General features: G+C 45.8%; 1 protein-coding gene across 1 annotated transcript in view; it reads left to right on the top strand.

Annotated features, from left to right (window-relative positions):
• SVOP (SV2 related protein) overlaps positions 1-21,983 on the top strand; it is a 99,626-nt gene that overhangs the window by 49,454 nt on the left and 28,189 nt on the right. The window contains exons 7-9 of the mRNA XM_030821328.1: positions 15,255-15,318; positions 19,449-19,574; positions 21,383-21,511. Of these exons, the coding sequence (XP_030677188.1) occupies positions 15,255-15,318; positions 19,449-19,574; positions 21,383-21,511 (319 nt within the window). The remainder of the gene's footprint in view (positions 1-15,254; positions 15,319-19,448; positions 19,575-21,382; positions 21,512-21,983) is intronic.

Here is a 21,983-nt window from a genome sequence, read left to right as displayed (position 1 = left end):
GGCTTGGTGGCGGGCACCTGTAGTCCCAGATACTTGGGAGGCTAAGGCAGGAGAATCGCTTGAACCCGGGAGGCAGAAGTCGCAGTGAGCCAAGATCGTACCGCTGCACTCCAGCCTGGACAACAGAGTGAGACTCTGACTCAAAAAAAAAAAAGAATTAAAAGCTGAGGTTGGACAGGTAGGCCAGGGCAAGCTTGTTAAAGGCCTAAAATGCCAGGCCAAAGGGATTCTATTGGTGATGAGGAGCCACTGAGAGTTCTTGAGCAGCGGAGGTACCTAGAAGTATGGATCTGGCTGTGGCAGGTAGAACAGCTTGGAGGTAAGGAATTATTAGGGAAATTTTGCAAGAGGACCAGGGTGATCCCTTGTAGTGTATTCATTTATTCCACCAATATTTCTTGAGTACCTAGAAATGCTGGGTGCCAGGATGCAGCATTGAGCAAGAGCACCGTGGTCCCTGTTCTAGGATGGGATCCTGGGGAATAGACTTTGAGATGGAGATTACTGTGCGGGTGGTTACTAGGATTAACGCCTGTGAGAAAGTGAGAAAATTAGGACCAGCAAAGGGGGAAGCTGAGTTGCAATACCATTGCCACAGAGGCCTCTGCTCAGCTTACAGGATTTCAGAAGCAGAGGTGACCCTTCAGAGGTGTTTCAGATTGGGGCAGGGGGGCTAGGCCTTTTTACCTTCGCAACAACCAGGCGTCGGATGTGGGCTGCCCTCAAGGATGGAGCATGACCTCAGGCAAGGCAGCTACTTTTGGCCAAGGCAACTTCTGCAAGGGACTCAGCTATGAACTCCTGGCAGGCAATGCTCCTGCCCATTTTGGAGGGAATAAAAGCCTCAGTCCTGAAGGGCAGACCACGTGGCACATCACAGCATCCTCCACAGTCCAGGGTGGACCCACTTGCTTCAAATATAGTCAGGCGTCACTTAATGATGGGGATGTGTTCCAAAAATGCATCAATAGGTGATTTTGTCGCTGTGCAAACATCATAAAGTGTCCTCACACAAACCTAGATGGGACAACCTCCTACACAGCTAGGCTATACGGTATAGCCTATTGTTCCAGGGCCACACACCTGTACAGCATGTAACTGTGCTAAATACTGCAGACAATTCGAACACAATGGTATTTGCATATCTAAACATATCGAGACATAGAAAACCTACAGTAGAAACACAGTATTAAATTAAAAAAAAAAAAAGGCCAGGCATGGTACCTTACACCTGTAATCTCAGCACTTTGGAAGGCTGAGGCAAGAGTATCCCTTGAGCCCAGGAGTCTGAGATCAGCCTGGGCAACATAGCTAGACACCCTCGCTATTAAAGAATAATGAAAATAGGCCAACTCTGTATGCACTGCCTATGAGTTAGCCCTGCTCTGCACAGAGCAGTACTCTTCAATTGCAAAATAAATAAGTTAATTAATTACCAAAGTATTATAATCTTATGGGGCCACCATCATATATGTGGTCTGTTGTTGACTCAAATGTGTTATGCAGCCCATAATTATAATCAGCTCACCCCGCCTAGGAACAGTTCCTCCAGGATTCTGGTTAGTCTCTTTTCTGCAATAAACTAATCTACAGTCTTGTGATTGCTGCTGGCCTCATGGCTGCAATGGATGCCAATGGAGCTTATAGCTGAGTCCCTTGCAGAAGTTGCTTTGGCCAAAAGGCCAAATGTCTCCCGCCTCTGCTCCCCATTCTAAATTCTTCTCAGCTTCAGCGAGCACTCCCGCTGATCTAGACGGTTTGCCCGGGTGGGTGACTGAGACCTCATGCCTAAGGGGTTCGAGTCCCTGGTCGCCATGTCTCTTTTAGGCCATAGCTGCCGTGCTTGTCCATTTAACACCAAAATTGAGCAGGAGATTACCAAGAGACGTCTGGTATATCACCTGGGTGGCCCTATGATAGATGGGGCTTATTAAGTCTTAATGATGAATAGGATCAATTTCTCCAACATGGGACCCAAGGAGCCCATGGTGACTCTTTTCTTGCCTGTTCATTTCTTGACACAAAGGAGCCCAAAGTTACTGGGTAGCAGCTGTTGCTTAAAGTCTAATGGGTCCGGGCACAGTGGCTCACATCTGTAATCCCAGCACTTTGGGAGGCCAAGGCAGGTGGATCATCTGAGGACATGAGTTCGAGACCAGCCTGGCTGACACAGTGAAACCCCATCTCTACCAAAACTACAAAAATTAGCTGGATGTGGTGACACACACCTGTAATCCCAGCTACTTGGGAGGCTGAGGCAGGAGAATCACTTGAACCCAGGAGGCGGAGGTTGCAGTGAGCCGAGAGCGCGCCACTGCTATCCAGCCTCAGCGACAGAGCAAGACTCCATCTCAAAAAAGACAGTCTACTGGGACTCTTGCTGTGTCTCCTGTGGAAGCTTTCCCTCCCTGGGAGCCAGGACCTCTAGACCCACCGAGCCCAGAAGTTGCAGGATGTGAAGTACAAATCCCGTGATCTGGGTCACTGGGACTGATGACAATGAAGCCTACTCTTACTTCAACCCCTTAATTTCCAGACCCACGAAATCTTTTCTCCTGGGAATGAAGCATCATAATAGCAGTGGACTTAAGTGGGTATTGTGTCCTGGAGGACAGTGCCCCATGGTCACAGGGCATCGTCTCCAAGCTGACACCTTAGTGTCACCTTCAGAGTGCTGTTCCATTGCTCTCTCAGGCCAGCAGCTTCAGGATAGCACAATATATGATAGGACCAGCAGATTCCAGGCCACGCATCCACTTCTACATCTCCTTCACTCTATATGGGCTCCTTGGGTCCCATGCAATGTTACGAGGGATCCTTTGTCAGTGGGTCAGACATTGCGTGAGCCCTCAGGTGATGGTGGCGACTGAGACCTTGTGGGTAGGAAAGATAAACCAGTACCCAGAATAGGTGCTGATTTGGTCAAGATGAATTGTTGCTCCTTCAAAACTGGAAGAATCCAATGTATGTACCTAAGTTGCTACCAAGTGACGTGGAGTGGTTCCATCCTGGGGGCTCCACGTTGGTCTCTGTCGCTGGCAGGCTGGATCTTTGGCAGCACAAGCAGCAAGATCAGCATTGGAGGGTGGGGATCTGTTCAGTCCTGCTAGAGCGCCCACCCTCTCAGGGGTAATAGTTCAGGGATTGATTTCTTATGCCTGCTGAGCATCATGATGGGGAAGACTGGAAGAGACAGCCTAAAAGAGTAATGCTAATTCTTTTTTTTTTTTTTTGAGACGGAGTCTTGCTCTGTCGCCCAGGCTGGAGTGCGGTGGCACAATCTCGGCTCACTACAAGCTCCACCTCCAGGGTTCACACCACTCTCCTGCCTCAGCCTCCTGAGTAGCTGGGACTGCAGGCGCCTGCCACCACGCCCAGCTAATTTTTTTGTATTTTTAGTAGAGATGGGGTTTCACCATGTTGGCCAGGATGGTCTCGATCTCCTGACCTTGTGATCCACCCACCTCAGCCTCCCAAAGTGCTGGGATTACAGGTGTAAGCCACTGCACCCAGCCAGCATAATGCTAATTCTAAAATAGATCATAGGCTCTGAAACCAGACGGCTTGGGTTTGAATCCTGGTTGCTCTGTCACATAATAGCTGTATGACCTCAGGCAAGTCACTGAACCTTCCTACATCTGTTTTCTCATCTCTAAAATGGAACAAAAACATCCCCACCTCATGGGGTCCCTTAAAATAGTCATTAAATGACAACATTCTGCAAAATGCCCAGGACGGTGCCTGGCAGAGCACTCAAGATTTGTTAACAAGCATTTGATCTGCTGAAGGCTTTGGCAAGAAGCTCAAGTGTCATTGTGATGTATGATGGATGACGGATGAATGACTCAAGGTATCACTGTAGACAGAACAGGGACAGGGGATATATGATCACATGGATTTAATACATGAGCAAACCCCCAGCCTCCTCCTGCCACTTGGGAGGCTGGAAGGATGGTGAGTGGCTCTCAGCTCTCCTCAGTTCTTCCCTCCTTGATTCATGATTAATTCCTCCAGGGCTCTGTAGAGTAGGCATTTGACATACACGTCTGGATCTGGGATGAGCTTACAAACCACTGGAGCTTGAAGCAAAGGCTATTAATGGAGCTGCAGCCATAAATCTGGGCTGGCAGGAGCTTGTGGACAATGTGCTCCACTTCTGGCCCAGCTCCAGGAATTCCTGCAGACACAACTACTGCCCTATTCATGAATATGATGAGTTCATTGAGTACGATACAGTTTTCCCCTAGTGGCTGGAAGGAATGTACTCACAGAAGAGCAAATCAAATTCCCTTACCAGGGACGCTCAGAGAGATGCCTGCAGAAATAGACTTCAAACAGTCACTGGATTTTCTTCTCATATAAGGAAAGATAAAGGAATTAAATATTCAGAATGTCCACAGAAATTCTTGTTCAAGATGGTAGAATGAGAAGTGACATTTTCGATTTCTTCTTCCACATTTCCTGGAAATGACATAGAAGTAGTAAGAAATAGAATAAATCTTTTCTTTTTGCGAGAGACAGGGTCTCGCTCTGTTACCCAGGCTGGAGTACAGTGGCACAATCATGGCTCACTGCAGCCTCGAACTCCCAGGCTCAAGTGATCCTTCTGCCTCAGCCTTGCAGGCACACACCACCATGCTCAGCTAATTTTTTCTATTTTTTGGTAGAGATCGGGGTCTCACTATATTGCCTGGGCTGGTCTTGAATACCTGGCCTCAAGCGATCTGCCTGCCTTGGCCTTCCAAAGTGCTGAGATTACAGGCATGCATCACGGCGCCCAGCTAAGAAATAGAATAAATACTCAAGAGTACTGGAGAGCAAGAAAATGGCACCATCGGTGGATCAGAATTTTGAGAAGCCTCTGGAAGCTTATAAGCAGATGCGATTGCAAGGGTGGAGTAACTGGAACAGAGAAAACCACACCCTCAAACAGCAAAGGGGCGGGACTACAAAGAGGAAGAGAGATTCTTCCCATGGGGTTCTGGGATTATGGCACAGGACACCAGGGGAATAAAATAAAGGACATAGAGGAGCTAGGAGGGCCTTTCCCCCTTATCTCATGCTTATCTTAAGGGTCCCCGGCTTGCCTGCCTGCTCCCTACTTCTTCCCCATTTAGTTGTTCATGTATTGAACACTGCTTGTTTATTGAGCTATTACTACATTCCAGACACTGAGCCTCGTGCTTTACGTATATTACCACTCTAACACTCATGACATCTTGGGATGTAGATATTATGATCATCTCCATTTTACAGGTACAAAAGCTGGAGCTTTGTAGAGACTGAGTAGCATGCCCAAGGTCACATAGCTAGTAAATGGCGGAGCTGAGGTGTAAACATCACTTGATCCTCCAAACCTATTCTCTGAACTACTCCACTAAATAGCTTTTTTTTTTTTTTTTTTTTTTTTTTTTGAGACAGATTCTTACTCTGTCACCCAGGCTGGAGTGCAGTGGCGTGATATCTTGGCTCATTGCAACCTCCACCCTCTGGGTTCAAGCAATCCTCCCACCTCAGCTTCCCGAGTAGCTGGGATTACGGGAGCATGCCACCACACCTGGCTAATTTTTGTATTTTTAATAGAGACAGGGTTTCACCATGTTGACCAGGCTGGGCTTGAACTCCTGACCTCAAGCGATTCGCTTGCCTCAGCCTCCCAAAGTGCTGGGATTACAGGCGTGAGCCACCGCGCCCAGCCTAAATATCTCTTTTATCTGTGAGGAGGGCAAATAAAAACTAGAAACAAAATTACAGAAGAAATATTTAGCCACCCAAGAGAGCCACTGGCTTCCCACCACTGTAACTCTATCCACTTACATAAAAATAATGTCTTAGTTATACAATGTTCCTATCTAGTTATAAAAATGGCTCCCTTAAGTTCATTATTTGGAAACATTTAGTTGGAGATATTTTGATGTGATTAAATGCAATTAAAAGTTTCCATTAATTTACAATAGCTTTATCCTATTGCAGCAACTCATAAAACCAGATGAAAAAGATTTTGCTGTATAATTCTTAAAAGCTCAACAACCAGAAGTCCTTGTAATGTACTCTGAATTTTAATTATAATGTCAGTTAGGGCCAGGCATGGTGACTCACGCCTGTAATCCAAGCACTTTGGGAGCCTGAGGTGGGCAGATCACCTGAGGTCGGGAGTTTGAGACCAGCCTGACCAACATGGAGAAACCCTGTCTCTACTATAAATACAAAATTAGCTGAGTGTGGTGGCACGTGCCTGTAACCCCAGCTACTCGGGAGGCTGAGGCAGGAGAATCGCTTGAACCCAGGAGGTGGAGGTTGCAGTGAGCCGAGTTCATGCCATTGCACTCCAGGCTGGGCAACAAGAGTGAAACTCCGTCTCAAAAAAAAAAAAAAAGTAATTAGATCATTAAGGAGCCTATTCCTCTACCCTGATCTGTGCTTTTCTACAACCCTCCTTCTCTCCTCCCTTCCTCATTCTTTCCTTTCTTTCCCCCAAAGTAGATATAGTAATGAAGCTTACCAAGTGCTGGGCACTTTGCTAAATGTTCTGCTCAGACTACCTTACTTGGTCCATTGAACAGCCGTTTTATCCCCATATGACAGATGCGAAAACTGAGGCTTAGAGCTCACAAGGGACTTGCTGGAGGTCAGATAGTTATTATTATTATTTTTGAAACCGGATTTTGCTCTGTTGCCAAGGCTGGAGTACAGCAACACGATCATACCTCCCTGCAGCCTCAAACTCCCGGGCTCAAGCGATCCTCCCACCACAGCCTCTGGAGTAGCTAGGAGTACAGATGTGTGCCACCACGCCCAGCTAATTTTTAAAATTTTTTGTTGAGGTGCGGCAGGGGACAGGGTGGGTGGTCGGTCTCACTATGTTACCCAGGCTGCCCTTGAACTCAAGCAATCCTCCCAACTTGGCCTCCAAAAGTGTTGGGATTACAGGTGTGAGCCATCGTGCCTGGCCAGATAGTTATTAAGTGTAGTGTAGGGGGCCCGGGCACAGTGGCTCATGCCTGTAATTCCAGCACTTTGGGAGGCTGAGGCAGGTGGATCACTTGAGGCCAGGAGTTTGAGACCAGCCTGTGCAACATGGCAAAACCCCATCTCTACTAAAAATACAAAAATTAGCCAGGTGTGGTGGTGCACACCTGTAATCCTAGCTACTTGGGAGGCTGAGGCAGAAGAATCACTTGAACCTGGAGGGTGGAGGTTGCAGTGAGCCGAGATCACACCACCACACTCCAGCCTGGGGAACAGAGTGAGACTCTGACTCAAAAAAAAAAAAAAAAAAAAAAAAAGAAAGAAAGAAAAAGAAAAGAAAAGAAAAAAAGTGGAATGTAAGGTTTGCTTCTACTTTGTAACAAATCACCGTTGCATTCATGGTTTAAAACAATGATTAATTCAACTCATGATTCTGCAGTGAGGCAGTTTGGTGGCTCCTCTAGACTCCATGGGACTTGCTCATGTGTCTTCAGTCCACTGAATCATGGGGCACCCAGGCACCTGGTCCCATGGCATCTGGACAGGGGTCAAAGGCAGCAAGAAGAAGCCACAAAGCTTCTTGAGGCCTACGCTTGGAACTAGCATAACATCATTTCTGCTACATTCTGATGGTCAAAGCAAGTCACAAGGCCACCCAGATCCCAGGGAGGGGAAAATGAATTCTTGATGGGACGTGCTGCAGTCACACTGCAAAGGTGCATAGATACCGGGAAGGAAAATATTGGAGCAACTTTGGCAAACCAGTTGCAACTGGGTTCAAATCCAGGTGTGTCTGGTGCCAAAGCCCTTACCATGTTGAACAACAATTTCAAAGGGGTTTCGAGCATATATAGTCAGAAGGTCCTGTTAAATCATTTGTATCCACGGCGTCTCTGGTACTGATTTGGAGAATGACTCTGGAGTGTAGGCTGGTGGTTCTTAACAGGTTTCTAGTCCCTTTAAGGCAGGTAATAGGAATCACATGTAGAATCCCAGATAATTACACTTTCTCTCTACGGAGGAACATCAGAAGGAATAGACTTTAATTCAAGCAAGGGAATTAAATACAATTTTATTTTTGTCATTACAGACAATATACTTTTGTTTTAGAAAATGTAGAAAATGCAAATAAGCACCAACAAAATGATAATCACCTGTTACTGCACCGTGTCTCTCCACGAGAACATCAATACAGGTTGGCACTGGGCCAATGTGTTTTTACTTCCAGTAGAGGGCGCCATGTACCGCAGCGAAACACCATTTACGTAAGCGGCTGCGACGGGAAACCTGGAGTAAGGTAACCCACGCCCTACTTGTGTTTTAGCTGCTCTTAAAGACAGTACCTCAGGTAGCTGCCCTGCCTCAGAAACCTGCCTCAGAATGATCTTCAAATTGGTGTCTACAATGAGCTTATACACAAAGCCTGTCCTCGTTCCTCCAAAGACCAGGCAAAAATGCCAGGCTGAGATCACAGGTTCTTTCTTTCCAAACACGTGATCCAAATGGCAAGCATCTAATTGCCCAGTGCTGTAAATGTGATTATCTGCAGTGGGAATTTATTTATGCCAGAATCAGCTGATTCTTGGCATTGCTAATTTCATTGCTCATTCTTTTATTTTTCAGTCTGATTATAATAATTGCCATACTTTGGATAAAGATCAAGTAGCTTGTTTTCATAATGAACTGCTATAAATAATGGCCAAATGTGGGGCACAACAATTATAGGAAAAGATGTTTCTTGTGGCACAGGTGGCAAAAGCAAGAAATTGAACACAACCTAAGCATTCATCAATAGGGGCAGTTAAATAAATGATGATACTACCGAGATGAGGAATGCTATGCAGCTGTGAAGAATAATGCTCAGCTGGGTGTGGTGGCTCATGCCTGCAATCCCAGCACTTTAGGAGGAGGGTGAAGCAGGCAGATCACTTGACTCAGGCATTCAAGACCAGCCTGGGCAACATGGTGAAACCTTGTCTCTACAAAAAATACAAAAATTAGCCAAGTGTGGTGGTGCACACCTGTAGTCCCAGCTACTCGGGAGGCTGAGGTGGGAGGATCATCTACCCCAGGAGGTCAAGGCTGCAGTAAGCTGATATCGTGCCACTGCACTCCAGCCTGGGTGACAGAGTGAGACGCTGTCTCAAAAAAAGAGTAATTCTTGGCCAGTCATGGTGGCTCATGCCTGTATTTCCAGCACTTTGGGAGGCCAACACAGGAGGATTGCTTGAGCCCAGGAGTGTGAGACCAGCCTGGACAAAATAGTGGGACTGCATGTCTACAAAAAAAAAAAGAAAGAAAGAAAAATTAGTTGGGCATGTTGGTGCATGCCTGTCATCCCAGCTACTTGGGAGACTGAGGCAGGAGAATCTTTGAGCCCAGGAGCTCAAGGCTGCAGTGAGCTATGATTGCACCACTGCTCTCCAGCCTGGGTGACAGAACAGGACCCTGTCTCAAAAATAAATAAAGCTGTAGATCTACCTCTATTAACATGAAAAGATTTCCATATTGTCTTATTGAAGCAGAACCTAACACAGAAATTCAAGAGCAAGAAGTTTCCTCTGGGAGACTCAGCTGCAGGTCCTCCAGATGGTCCCACTTCAAGGAGAGGGAACTGTCCAGTGAGGGCTACTCCCGGGAAGTTTAAATTCTTTGGCACTTCTGGCCTGCCACAAAGGCTGGCCAGGCAAGCTTTAATGACCAGAGAAAGTTCTCTGGAAAGGGTCACAGATACTGGCAGTTGGAAGGTGGACTGGCATGCATGGACATGCTAAGAATGGGGATGTTTGGGTGGAACGCTGACAGTGTGCTGTGTGTGTTAAGAAAAAAAGAAGGAAAGAAGTAAGGGAGGGAGGAAAAGGTAGGAGACAGGGAAGGATAGAGAAGGGAAAAAGAAAGAAAGAAATAGCATGTTAGTTAAATTTATGTATTTACTTTTTCTTAGAAAAGAGGCTGAAAGATTGCAGGCCAGGCACAGTAGCTCATGCCTGTAATCCCAGCACTTTGGGAGGCTGAGGTGGGTGGATCACCTGAGGTCAGGAGTTCGAGACCTGGCTAACATGGCGAAACCCCATCTCTATTAAAAATACAAAAAAATTAGCTGGGCATTGTGGCATGCACCGGTAATCCCAGCTACTCGGGCTGAGGCAGGAGAATCATTTGAACCTGGGAGGCAGAGGTTGCAGTGAGCCTGAGATCGCACCACTGCACCCCAGCCTGGATGAGAGAGTGAGACTCCGTGTGGGCAAAAAAAAAAAAAAAAAAAAAAAAAAAAAGCTGAAAGATTGCAAAGCAAACTGATTAGTAGTTATGGCTTTGGGGGAGGGGAATGGAAGTTGGGGTCATAGGGAGAGGAAGAATCATCATATACTCTGCATGCTTATGTATTGCTGAATTATTTTACAATGAGGTTGCATTCATATAATACTCTATAACTAAACAAAAAAACAGAATGAAAAGTCTTCATGAAATAGGTTATAAGTTTGTTATAAAAACAAATCCTCGATCTCTAAGGACAGAAATAGCTTTGCCCTTAGAATATCCTGCTGCACATTTTTGCTTGATTAGTAGTTTGACTTTGATTTGGTGAAGGAAAGGTAAACATGGTATTATTATTGATTTTTAAAAATAATATAAGCATACCATTCAGAAAATAGAATAAAATATCAAAGTCATCCATGATAATTGCTGCAATCTTTAGCAACCACTATAATCTTGGTTTCTATTATCAGGGTTTAGTTAATGAAATTCCCCATGGTTTTTGTTGAGTGAGGTACTGGAAGGAATATAAATTGGAACAACATTTTGGAGAACCACTTTGGTAGTATATATCTCAAATCATAAAAACAGGCATACCCTCTGACTCAAATTCTACTTAGGGGGATCTGTCCTAAGGAAACAATGTGAAGACAAAGACTTCAGCCTAAAGATGTTTAAGGAAGTGTTGTTTATAACTGTGAAACTGCCCCGACAGGGAAGTGATTCATGGGCTGCATGATATAGACAAACCCAATTTAAAATGTTGGCTCTTCTGCTTACTAACTTACTAGTTGTGCAATCCTGGTCAAGTAACAACTTCTCTGTTGTTGATAGATGTAGATATGAAAATGGTGGTAGTCCGTTCTCCCAGTGCTGTAAAGAGCCATCTAAGACTGGGTAGTTTATAAAGAAAAGAGGTTTAATTGACTCACAGTTCCACAGACTGTACAGGAGGTATGGCTGGGGAGAAATCAGGAAACTTACAAGCATGGTGGAGGGCAAAGGTGAAGCAAGCATATCTTCACATGGCAGCAGAAGAGAGAGAGTGAAGAGGGAAGTGCTACACATTTTTAAACAACTGGATCTCATGAAAACTCACTATCACGAGAACTACGAGGGGGAAAACCACCCCCATGAGCCAATTACCTCCCACCAGGTCCCTCCCCTAACATTGGGAATTACATTTCAACATGAGATTTGAGTGGGGACAAGAGCCAAACCATCTCTCTCTCTCTCTCTCTCTTTCTCTCTCTCTCACACGCACACACACACACACACATACGCATACACATTGGGAATTGTAATTACTTACCCCCATTGACTTGCAATACTTATTGGGTGAGAAAATCCATGCAGAACATCTAGAATAGTGTTAAGCACATAGCAGATACTCAATAAAAGGTTGCTATTATTAAGGATAGTATGGTTCATGCATGTGATAGAATAGATGTGTGCAAGAGCCTATTGAATGGCATGGAAATGCTTACTTATAAATCAGATTGATAATAGGCATTCAAAGCTCTTGAGTATGATCTCAGCTAGGGATTCATACAGAAAGAAGAAGAGAGACTAAGACAGAAAGAGAGAAGGTACTAAAATACTCACACTGTTAAGTGAGACTAGCTGGCATTAACATTTTCTTCATGCTTTTCTCTAAAGAGAGTCCCACTGAACTACTGAAGCCCTAGCCTTTCTTCTGAGGCTCCTGAGAATTCTTCTTGCTTTGGATAGAGGTGCCTTTGCTCAGAACCCTAACAAGGACTTTTACTGATGATAGAACTATGTCTAAATCTCAGTGGTATTGCTGACGCCACCTTTTGAAAAGTGAAATGCTCTGTAAGGAAACCCATTGATTGGGTTGCATAGAAGCAGGCAGAACCGGGGGCAGAGGTTCCTCTGTAAGTGATTTATTGAGAGTGTTCTTGGGAGGAAGCTGTAAGAGTGAAAGATGCTAAGAGAAAGATACAGGGAAGAAGTTCACAAGGATGTGGTTTCTTCTGGACTCACCTGAGCACACAGGGAGCTAAGGGAGTGTTCATTGCTCCACAAGATCTGGAAGGAATATAAATGCCAATGCCAGGGGGTGGGCCTTTTATACACATACATGCCAGTCTGCAGCCTGCCCTGGGGTGATGGGCATAACTCCTAGGTACCTCTGGGGTGATGCAGCTTCAGTTGCTCAAGAGTATCCCTAAGAGAAGGTTGCAGGTATGAGCCATTAGCAGAAGCGCAAGGTGGGCACGCAGACCTAGTAAAGGGAACCTAGGAGATCTAAATGTGTCCCCAGCACCATCTGCCTTCACAAGGTTAAAGGAAATTAACTTCCCTTTATCCCCCAACCCCCACCCCTTAAGAGGAGCTAGGAGAGTAACATGAGGCCATTTAGTAGCTCAGATGCCTGGCTTAGGTGGGAGATATGAGAGAAAAGAAGGCCTCCTCTTTCTAGCAAAATTGAAGGCAGCATGGGGTAGGTGGGAGCAGGGGCTGGTTTAAAAGTTCCCTTCCCTGTCCAGCATGCCCAAAGTCTGAGGAAGTGAAAAGGAGGAAAGCATGGAAGCAGCAGACAGAGGAGGCAGCCAGTGCAGTTGGGATGCTGGTTACATTAAGCAAACAAGTAAATTGAGCAGAGACATAGCCGTATTGAGGATAATGAGACCAGATTTCCCATTATTGGAGAAGGGTATTGCAACATGGAAGTGAGGAAGTTTAGAATGAACCCTAAGGTGATGAACTGAAGTGGAAAGTTATCAGTATGAACTCGTTTTTAAATAAATATACACAGATAGATATAGATATGGTGAGTGTGTGAAGAGAGAGGAAGAGAAGTAAGATAGAGATAGATAGATAGACAGACAGATAATCTCTTAGCTGTGTCCACCAAGAGGCCCAGCAGCAGTGACACCCCAGGAGCAATGAGCACACTGAGCACAGAGATCTTGGTTTCTAAATACCATCTTCTGCCAAAGGGAACCAGGGCTTCTTAGAAAGGTGATGACAGACTCCAGGGCTGGGGCAAGGGAAGTATAAGATGAGCTGGATATCTTGTGCTAGAAAATAGGGAAGACCTCAAGGAATGATGGAGACATGCCAAAAAGACAATAGGAATCAGCTTGAAGGGGCTCCCACTGGGCAGATCTGGGGCAGTCTGAGCATCAAAATAATAACAGGTTGCAGGCCGGCCATGGTGGCTCATACCTGTAATTCCAGGACTTTAGGAGGCTGAGGCAGGCAGATCACTTGAGGTCAGGAATTTGAGACCAGCCTAGGCAACATGGTGAAACCCCATCTCTACCAAAAAATACAAAAATTAGCCAGGCATGGTGGCAGGCAGCTGTAATCTCAGCTACTCAGGAGGCTGAGGTGGGAGAATTGCTTGAACCCGGGAGGTGGAGGTTTCAGTGAGCCAAGATTATGCCACTGCACTCCAGCCTGAGCGACAGAGTAAGACCCTGTCTCAAAATAATAATAATAATAATAATAATAATAATAATAATAAAAACAGGTTGCAACTCATGGAGTAAAATTGGAATCCTCCAATCCTTACTGACTAGATAGATAGATAGATAGATAGATAGATAGAAGATAAGATAGACAAAGGGGAGGAGGAAAAAGCTCTTCTAAGTATCAAAATAGCAACGGGCTTCAACCCACTGTGTAAATAGGACTCCACAAGTCTATACTGATTAAATGGATAGACAGATATGATGAAGGGAAGAAGGAAAATCTCTTTCTTACAGTTGAATGTCAACTAATAAATACAGAAGGAATGATAAAAATAAAAAATACCATTTGTGGGGCTGGGTGCAGTGGCTCATGCCTGTAATCCTAGCGCTTTGGAAAGTCAAGGCAGGAGGATTGCTTGAGCCCAGGAGTTTGAGACCAGCATGAACAACATAGTGAGACCTCATCTCCACAATAAAAAAAAAAAAAAAAAAATTGGCCAGGCGTGGTGGTGTGTGCCTATAGTCCTAGCACCTGTAGTCTTGGAGGCTGGTAAGAGGATGGCTTGAGCCTGGAAGGTTGAAGCTGCAGTGAGCCATGATCACACCATGCACTCAAGCCTGGGGATAGGGTGACACCCTGTCTCAAAAAACAAAACAAACAAACAAAAACAACCATTTGTTACCATCACAGTGGTAGATGATGTAGATAGAGATAGTCAATGGCTAAAAGCTGGTGGGTAGAGGTTCTATGGGGAACTGGATATTGGCATAATCTGAATACTTCCCCACAAAGGGGAAATATTCTTATTCACAAATGGAATATTATAACATCTGTTAGACCAGATTACCAAGCTGGTAATCTCCATCACCAGCTTGATCAGGTGATGAAAATTAATGTCACCAGTGATGGACAGATTGACATTGTGTGCTGAGAAGGGCTCAGGTTGAGATGTTCCTGCCAAGAAAACATTTTTCCCTGGATTTATTGGATTATGGGTAGGGCTCAATGGCAGCAGTTAGGAAATTTGAGAATCACTTGGGGAGTTAAAAATGCAGGTCAGCCCAGGCATGGTGCCTCACATCTGTATTCCCAGCGCTTTTGGAGGCTGAGGTGGAAGGATCGCTCGAGGCCAGGAGTTTGAGACCAGCCTGGGTAACATACATCTCTACAAATCATAATAATAATAATTAGCCAAGAGTGGTGGTGCATGCCTGTAGTCTTAGCTACTCTGGAGGCTGAGGCAGGAGGATCACTTGAGCCCAGGAGTTCAAGGTTGTACAGTAAGCTATGATTGCACTTCAGCCTGGGTGACAGAGTGAGACTCATAAATAAATAAATAAATAAATACAATAAAATAAAAATGCAGACGCCAGGGCCTCATCCCTGGGAGTCTGTTTCTGAAGGTCTAGGAAGGGAGGGAGCTAGAGATCTGTATATTTAACCATCATCATCTCAGGAAATTCTGATGTAAGTGGTTCACTGACCACCCTTGGAGGAATGTTGGCTGCAAATTCAGAAAACGGTAGCCATTTTCCCACCCAGTTCTGATCTTAACTCCCTTTCCGTCCCTTTTACATTCCCAGGGTGACGCTGTATGCCGAATTCCTTCCCATGAAAGCCAGAGCTAAATGTATTTTGCTGATTGAGGTAAGGAGGAGAGTGGCCTGGGTCTCTAGGGTGTGTGGATTCCGGCAGGAGGTTCTCAGATGTCTTGAGCCACAGGTCAAGGAAAAGGGAGTTTAAGAAAAAAAATTACAGACTCAATATGCAAAGACGTAAAAGGATCAGTTACATCATTTCTGACATGCCCGTTTTGCAATAAGGACAAATTCTTCAATTGACAAGAACATTCAATCTATCATCCCTCAAAAAAAAGTGTCGGCAAGGGTATGGAAGAGTATGTTTTTCTTGAACTGGAAATAGCTTGTATCTGAGAGTTGGTGTTGAATGGTATGGCGTGAGTAGACCAAACTCTGGCCCGCACCCGTATCATCACCTGCCACCTGTCTTTTTGGTCAAGAATTTCCATTCTTGACCATTTCTGTGGCCTATAGGCTGCCTTAAAACTTTCGTGGTCCAGCTAGTTCCTCTCAAGTTTTTCTTCCAGGGTCTCGTGACCCATTTTCTAACCATGATCTGAAAGATCTCAGAGCAAATACAGTGGCTCCATGACTCCCCGCCTCATGCAGCTGCCCAGTGGCCCCCTCCACACAGTGGCAGAATGGTTTATTTGCCCATGCTGGACACTGATTCCAACAGTGATGACTATGAACCCTCTCTGATGTCCCCAATCATTTTAACCACACTGACAATGTTACTCGCATTGATCCCACAACCCAACATCCTGACTACGTCTGCTTCTTACCAATTAAGGTGATGCTCTGCTGATCCACACTTATGTGGATGAATCCGTTGTTTAAATATTGAAATGCATCTGGGACTTTGGGAGGCCAAGGCAAGAGGATCACTTGAGGCCAGGAGTTCGAGGCTGCAGTGAGATGTGATCACATCACTGCACTCCAGCCTGAGTGGCAGAGCAACACCCCATCTATTAAAAAAAAAAAAAAAAAGACTGGGTGCAGTGGCTCACGCCCATAATCCTAGTACTTTGGGAAGCCGAGGCGTTTGGATCACCTGAGGTCAGGGGTTCACGACCAGCTTGGCCAACATGGTGAAACCCCATCTCTACTAAAAAATACAAAAAGTTAGTCAGGTACGGTGGCAGGCTGTAATACCAGCTAGTTGGAAGGCTGAGGCAGGAGAATTGCTTGAACCCAGGAGGTGAAGGTTGCAGTGAGCCAAGATCGTGCCACTGCACTCCAGCCTAGGCGACAGAGCAAGACTCTGTCTCAAAAAAAAAAAAAGAAGAAGAAGAGGAAGAGGAGGAAGAGAGAAGAAGAAGAGGAAGAGGAAGGAGGAGGAGGAGGAGGAGGAGGAGGAGGAGGAGGAGGAGGAGGAAAGGAAATGTATCTAGACCAGCTGATCTTGAACTCTGACTGCCTTTCATTGCCTGACACTCTGTCCTTTCTCAGGGCTTCCCAGGATTCAGCAACTAAAGAGTCTAAGAATCTTGGCCCAGTGCAAGTGGTATGGGCCTGTATAACTGGTGTCCATTCTTTTTTTTTTTGAGACAGAGTTTCTCTCTGTTGCCCAGGCTGGAGCAGTGGCGCAATCTTGGCTCACTGCATCCTCCGCCTCCCAGGTTTAAGCAATTCTCTGCCTCAGCCTCCTGAGTAGCTGAGATTACAGGCGCCCACCACCACGCCCCGCTAATTTTTTTTTGTATTTTTAGTAGAGACAAGTTTTACCACCTTGGCCAGGCTGATCTTGAACTCCTGACCTCATGACCCACGCACCTCGGCCTCCCAAAGTGTTGAGATTACCAGGGTGAGCCACCGCGCCCGGCCACTGGTGTCCATTCTTATTAATGAGTGCATTACTTGTTGTTAGACATTTTTCTGTCACTTCTGATTGTCAGCAAAAGGGGACTTTGGAAGGTTCTTGGGGGCTCCAGAACAAATGGGGAGGCTGGAGGGCCAGGTTTTGGAATGGACTGTAGTTGTAGAGTCAGGGTCCCAGTAGGAAACAGCTTCTAAAATTAGAATCATTGCAGATGATTTAATAAAGGGACTATTGGCCGGGCGCAGTGGCTCACACCTATAATCCCAGCACTTTGGGAGGCCAAGGCAGGCAGATTGCTTGAGGTCAGGAGTTTGAGACCAGCCTGGCCAACATGGCAAAACCCCATCTCTACAAAAAAATTAGCCAGGCGTGGTGGCACACACCTGTAATCCCAGCTACTCAGGAGGCTGAGGCACAATAATTGCTTGAGCCTGGGAGGCAGAGGTTGCAGTGAGCTGAGATTGCACCACTGAACTCCAGCCTGGGCAACAGAGCAAGACTCCATCTCAAAACAACAATAACAACAAATAAATAAATAAAGGGACTATTTGTAAAGTCCCACAAGGTGTTACCACCCCAGGCCAGAAGGGGCAAAGAGAGGCATTAATGAGCTGCCCAGAGAGTTGTGTGATGAAGGCTGCCAGACAGGAGCCAGGACCCTCAGCTGACAGATGCAGCCAGCCACGACGGCTCTGCAGGGAGGGAGCCAGGGGAATAAGTGCTTCAGTCTCTTCTTCCTCCCCTGCTTCCATCTCCTGCAGGGCTCCACATTGGCTGCACCCAATGGGAAGCGCTAGGACAGGGATCCTGTTGATGGAATCCATACAAAAGTGGAAAAGGATGGAGGGTGACTTGGACAGGCAAACAGAAGATATTCAGCCCCATTGAGAAGGGGCAATTCTGATAAGGAATTCTGGGGCATCACTGGGCAAGGGAGATGGATGTCAGTGAGCAAAATCAATGTGTCCATTTTGTACAACCACGTTCATAGCCGCGTTATTCACACTAGCTAAGACATGGAAGCAAAGTGTCCATCAACACACATGTGGACAAACAAGCTGTGGTCTATAATTCATTGGAATATTATTCAGCCTTAAAAAGGAAGGACATTCTGACATATGGTACAACGCAGATGAACCTTGAGGACATTATGCTCAGGGAAATAAGCCAGTCACAAAAAGACAAATACTGCATGATTCCACTTATATGAGGTACCTAGAGTAGGCAAATTCATAGAGACGAAAAGTAGAATAGTGGTTGCCAAGGGCTGGGGGTGGAGGGGAATGGAGAGTTATTGTTTAAGGGGTACAGACTTTCTGGCCAGGCGCGGTGGCTCACGCCTGTAATCCCAGCACTTTGGGAGGCCGAGGCGGGTGGATCACCTGAGGTCAGGAGTTCAAGACCACCCTGGCCAACATGGTGAAATCCCATCTCTACTAAATATACAAAAATTAGCTGGGTGTGGTTGGGGGGGCGCCTGTAATCCCAGCTATTTGGGAGGCTGAGGCAGGAGAATCACTTGAACCTGCAAGGCAGAGGTTTCAGTGAGCCGAGATTGTGCCACCGTACTCCAGCCTGGGCGACAGAGCAAGACTCTGTCTCAAAAAAAAAAAATGGGTACAGACTTTCATGTTTGCAAGCTGAGTTCTGGAGAAGGGGAGTGGTGATGTTTGCACAATATTGTGAATGTATTTAATACCACTGAACTGTACACTTAAAAATGGTTAAGATGCTAAATTTTGTTATGTGTATTTTACCATAATAAAAAATTTGAGGCCGGGTCTGGTGGCTCATGCCTGTAATCCCAGCGCTTTGGGAGGCCGAGGAGCCCAGGAGGCCTGGGAAACATAGTGAAACCCTGCCTGTACTAAAAATACAAAAAAATTAGCCAGACATGTTGGCATGTGCCTGTAGTTCCAGCCATTCAGGAGGCTGAGGTGGGAGGATTGCTTGAGCCTGGGAGGTTGAGGCTACAGTGAGCCATGATCGGGACACTGTACTTCAGCCTGGGTGACAGAGCAAGACAAAAAGACAGAAAGACAGAGAGAGAACCAATGTGTTCACTACCAATTTGACATCACGTAATATTGATCATATTGATCTCCTTAACCAAAGCTGCCACATTGCCCAGCTCCAGCGGGCATGCAGAGCCATGCAAATATTATACAGTGTATAATGGTACCCTCGTGAGCTGGGCAACATGGCAGCCCTGGCCCAACCATATAGACCACAGGGAAAGGGTGGCTATTCTAATCTTGCTGACTTCAATGACCCCTTCCTTACCCATAGAGATACCCTTGTCCACAGTGCCCCCATAATTCCTCACTGTATGGACCATGCTACTCCCACCACTGATCCTGATTCTCCTGTGCCAGGTATTCTGGGCCATCGGGACAGTGTTCGAGGTCGTCCTGGCTGTGTTCGTGATGCCCAGCCTGGGCTGGCGTTGGCTGCTCATCCTCTCGGCTGTCCCGCTCCTCCTCTTTGCCGTGCTGTGTTTCGTAGGTATCCTTTAAGAGATTTCAGCTTTTGCTCTCTGACACCTTACTGTCCACTCTATTTTGGTGGGGAGGGGATGGGGAAGGATACCAAAGCCACCTTTTAAGATTATTTTTTCAAATCAGGAAATGAGACAAGGGAGCTATGGCGTGGGGTAGCCCCAGTATGGAGTGTTAGATTTCCTCCAGACAGACACTTCTGGGATGTTTTCTGGGGAGATAACAGGGGATGGGAGGATACATTGGCCCCATCATTGCAAAATCTACACTTAAAAGTGATTGTATTGCACTAGTTGAGACTCTTAAGTTGCAAGTGACAGAAACCCAATTCAAACTGGCTTGAGTAAAAGAGAGGGATAAATACATTTCAGAGGATTAAGTCAGACTTCAGGCATGGCTGGCTCCAGGAGTTTAAATGATCTCTTCATCTCCTCTGTGCATAAACCACACCCTCTACTGAGATCTTGCCACATATTCATCATTTCATGGGCACATGCATGAAACACTTTACAGCCAATAGGCACTAAAATAAACCTAGAGATGGGTAGTTCCCATGTATGGTAAATACCACAAAAATTCCTGGTAATGATAAGTATTAGTAATTATTAAGCTTAACTGTGTGGCAGGCTCTGTGCTCCATGCATTATCATATTTATTCCTTCCAATAATCACAGGACTATAATGAACCCCTATATTAGTCAGGATGATACCAGCTGCTGAAACAAAGCCCACAAGTTCAGTAACAGCACGACAGGAGCTTCTCTCTCACTAACACAATAGTTCGGAATGACTTTTCTGGTTGGCAAGTGGAATTCTGGGCTCAGTTTTTGTCCAGCTGGGGCTCTGCCATCCTCTAGGGCTTTGAAGTCTTCTACATACAGACAACAGACTTACAAAAGGCAAGTGGAGACCGCACAGGCACTTCTTAAATACCTTGGCCAGGAATAGTCTGCTCATATGCCATTGGTGAACGCAAGTCACATGGTCCCACCTAGATGCAAGGGGAGCTGGGAAATGTAGTCCCTGTCTGGGCAGCCACATCTGAGGACAACTTTGCACTATGAAAAAGGAAGCAGAATGTTGGTGGGCATTTGCACTCTCTGCTATATCCTCTTTTTATTGATGAGAAAACTGAAGCCCAGAAGGGCTAAATGACTTGTTAAAGGGCCTACAGCAAATAGACAAAAGAACTCTAAATCAGATCTTCTAACTCCTAGTCTTTTCTCCAGTATACCTGCTGTTTCAAACAGCTGTTGCTCCATTTTTACAGAAATGTATGTATGTAGTCATTTGGGGTTGAGACTTCCATTGGCCTAAAAATCTTTCTGATTTCTTTCTTTCTCTTGAACTGAGTTTGCAAGATGATGCTGAATACAGGTGAGGTGTAATTCCTTGAAAGATGGGGGTGAGATTTCTGATAGTGATCTTAATTTAATTCAGCCCTCACCTGGAATTCTGAAAGCAGCCCCAAATAATAGTAATAGCAACCGTGACAATAATAATAACTGTATTAACTCATACCAGGCACTGCAGTAGGCACCTTGCCTGGATTATCCTGTTTAATCCTCTTAAGAGCCCTAAGAGGTAGGATCTCTTATCATTCACATTTTATGGAGAAGGAAATGAAAGCACAGAGAAGTCAAGTAATTGTACAGGGTCACACAACCAACGTAATAAATGGCGGGGCCAGGATTTGAAGTCAGGTCTCTGGCTCCAGAGCCCCCACTCTTCTAGCCAGTATGTGGCTAGAAGCGAGTGCTCTGTTCCACCCTAACCAGCCACACCTGGGTCTCCTGTCTCCCCCATCCCAGTGGCTGCCTGAAAGTGCAAGGTATGATGTGCTGTCAGGGAACCAGGAGAAGGCAATCGCCACCTTAAAGAGGATAGCGACGGAAAACGGAGCTCCCATGCCGCTGGGGAAACTCATCATCTCCAGACAGGTCAGTGCCTGGACCAATAGACTCTGCAACGTGCGTATCGGGGTGCATGCAGGGGAGTGTGTGCATATGGAGTAGGGCATGCATGCGTGGACACACGTGGGTGTGTGTACCCAAGGTGGGGTGTGTGTGCACATGGAGCAGATGAGGGCCCAGTAGACAGGACCTGCAGGGGTAATTTGGCAACTCCAATCTGTATTTTCACTGCCAAGTTCTAAAAATGCTTCCTGGAGAATTTCACCAGTGATTAGAGAAATGTAACATCTGCTAATGGGTCCTGTAACTACTCCTGCTTTGGTTTCAGCTTTCAGCACAGATGAAGTCTGACTAGCAAATGAGATTGATTGGCAAAAGCTGTGCAATAAAACCACATTAGGAAGGAGTGTGCTTAGATCTAGGGGATCAAACCGCACCCTGTGTAGATGTTCTTAATGAATTGTGCCTCACTCCACTGGTAACACCATCAGGGAGTCCA

This window comes from Nomascus leucogenys, chromosome 10 (genome assembly GCF_006542625.1).
Source record: "Nomascus leucogenys isolate Asia chromosome 10, Asia_NLE_v1, whole genome shotgun sequence".
NCBI lineage: Eukaryota > Metazoa > Chordata > Mammalia > Primates > Hylobatidae > Nomascus > Nomascus leucogenys.
Note: the sequence above shows the minus strand (reverse complement) of the source record. Positions and strands in the feature narration are given on the sequence as shown.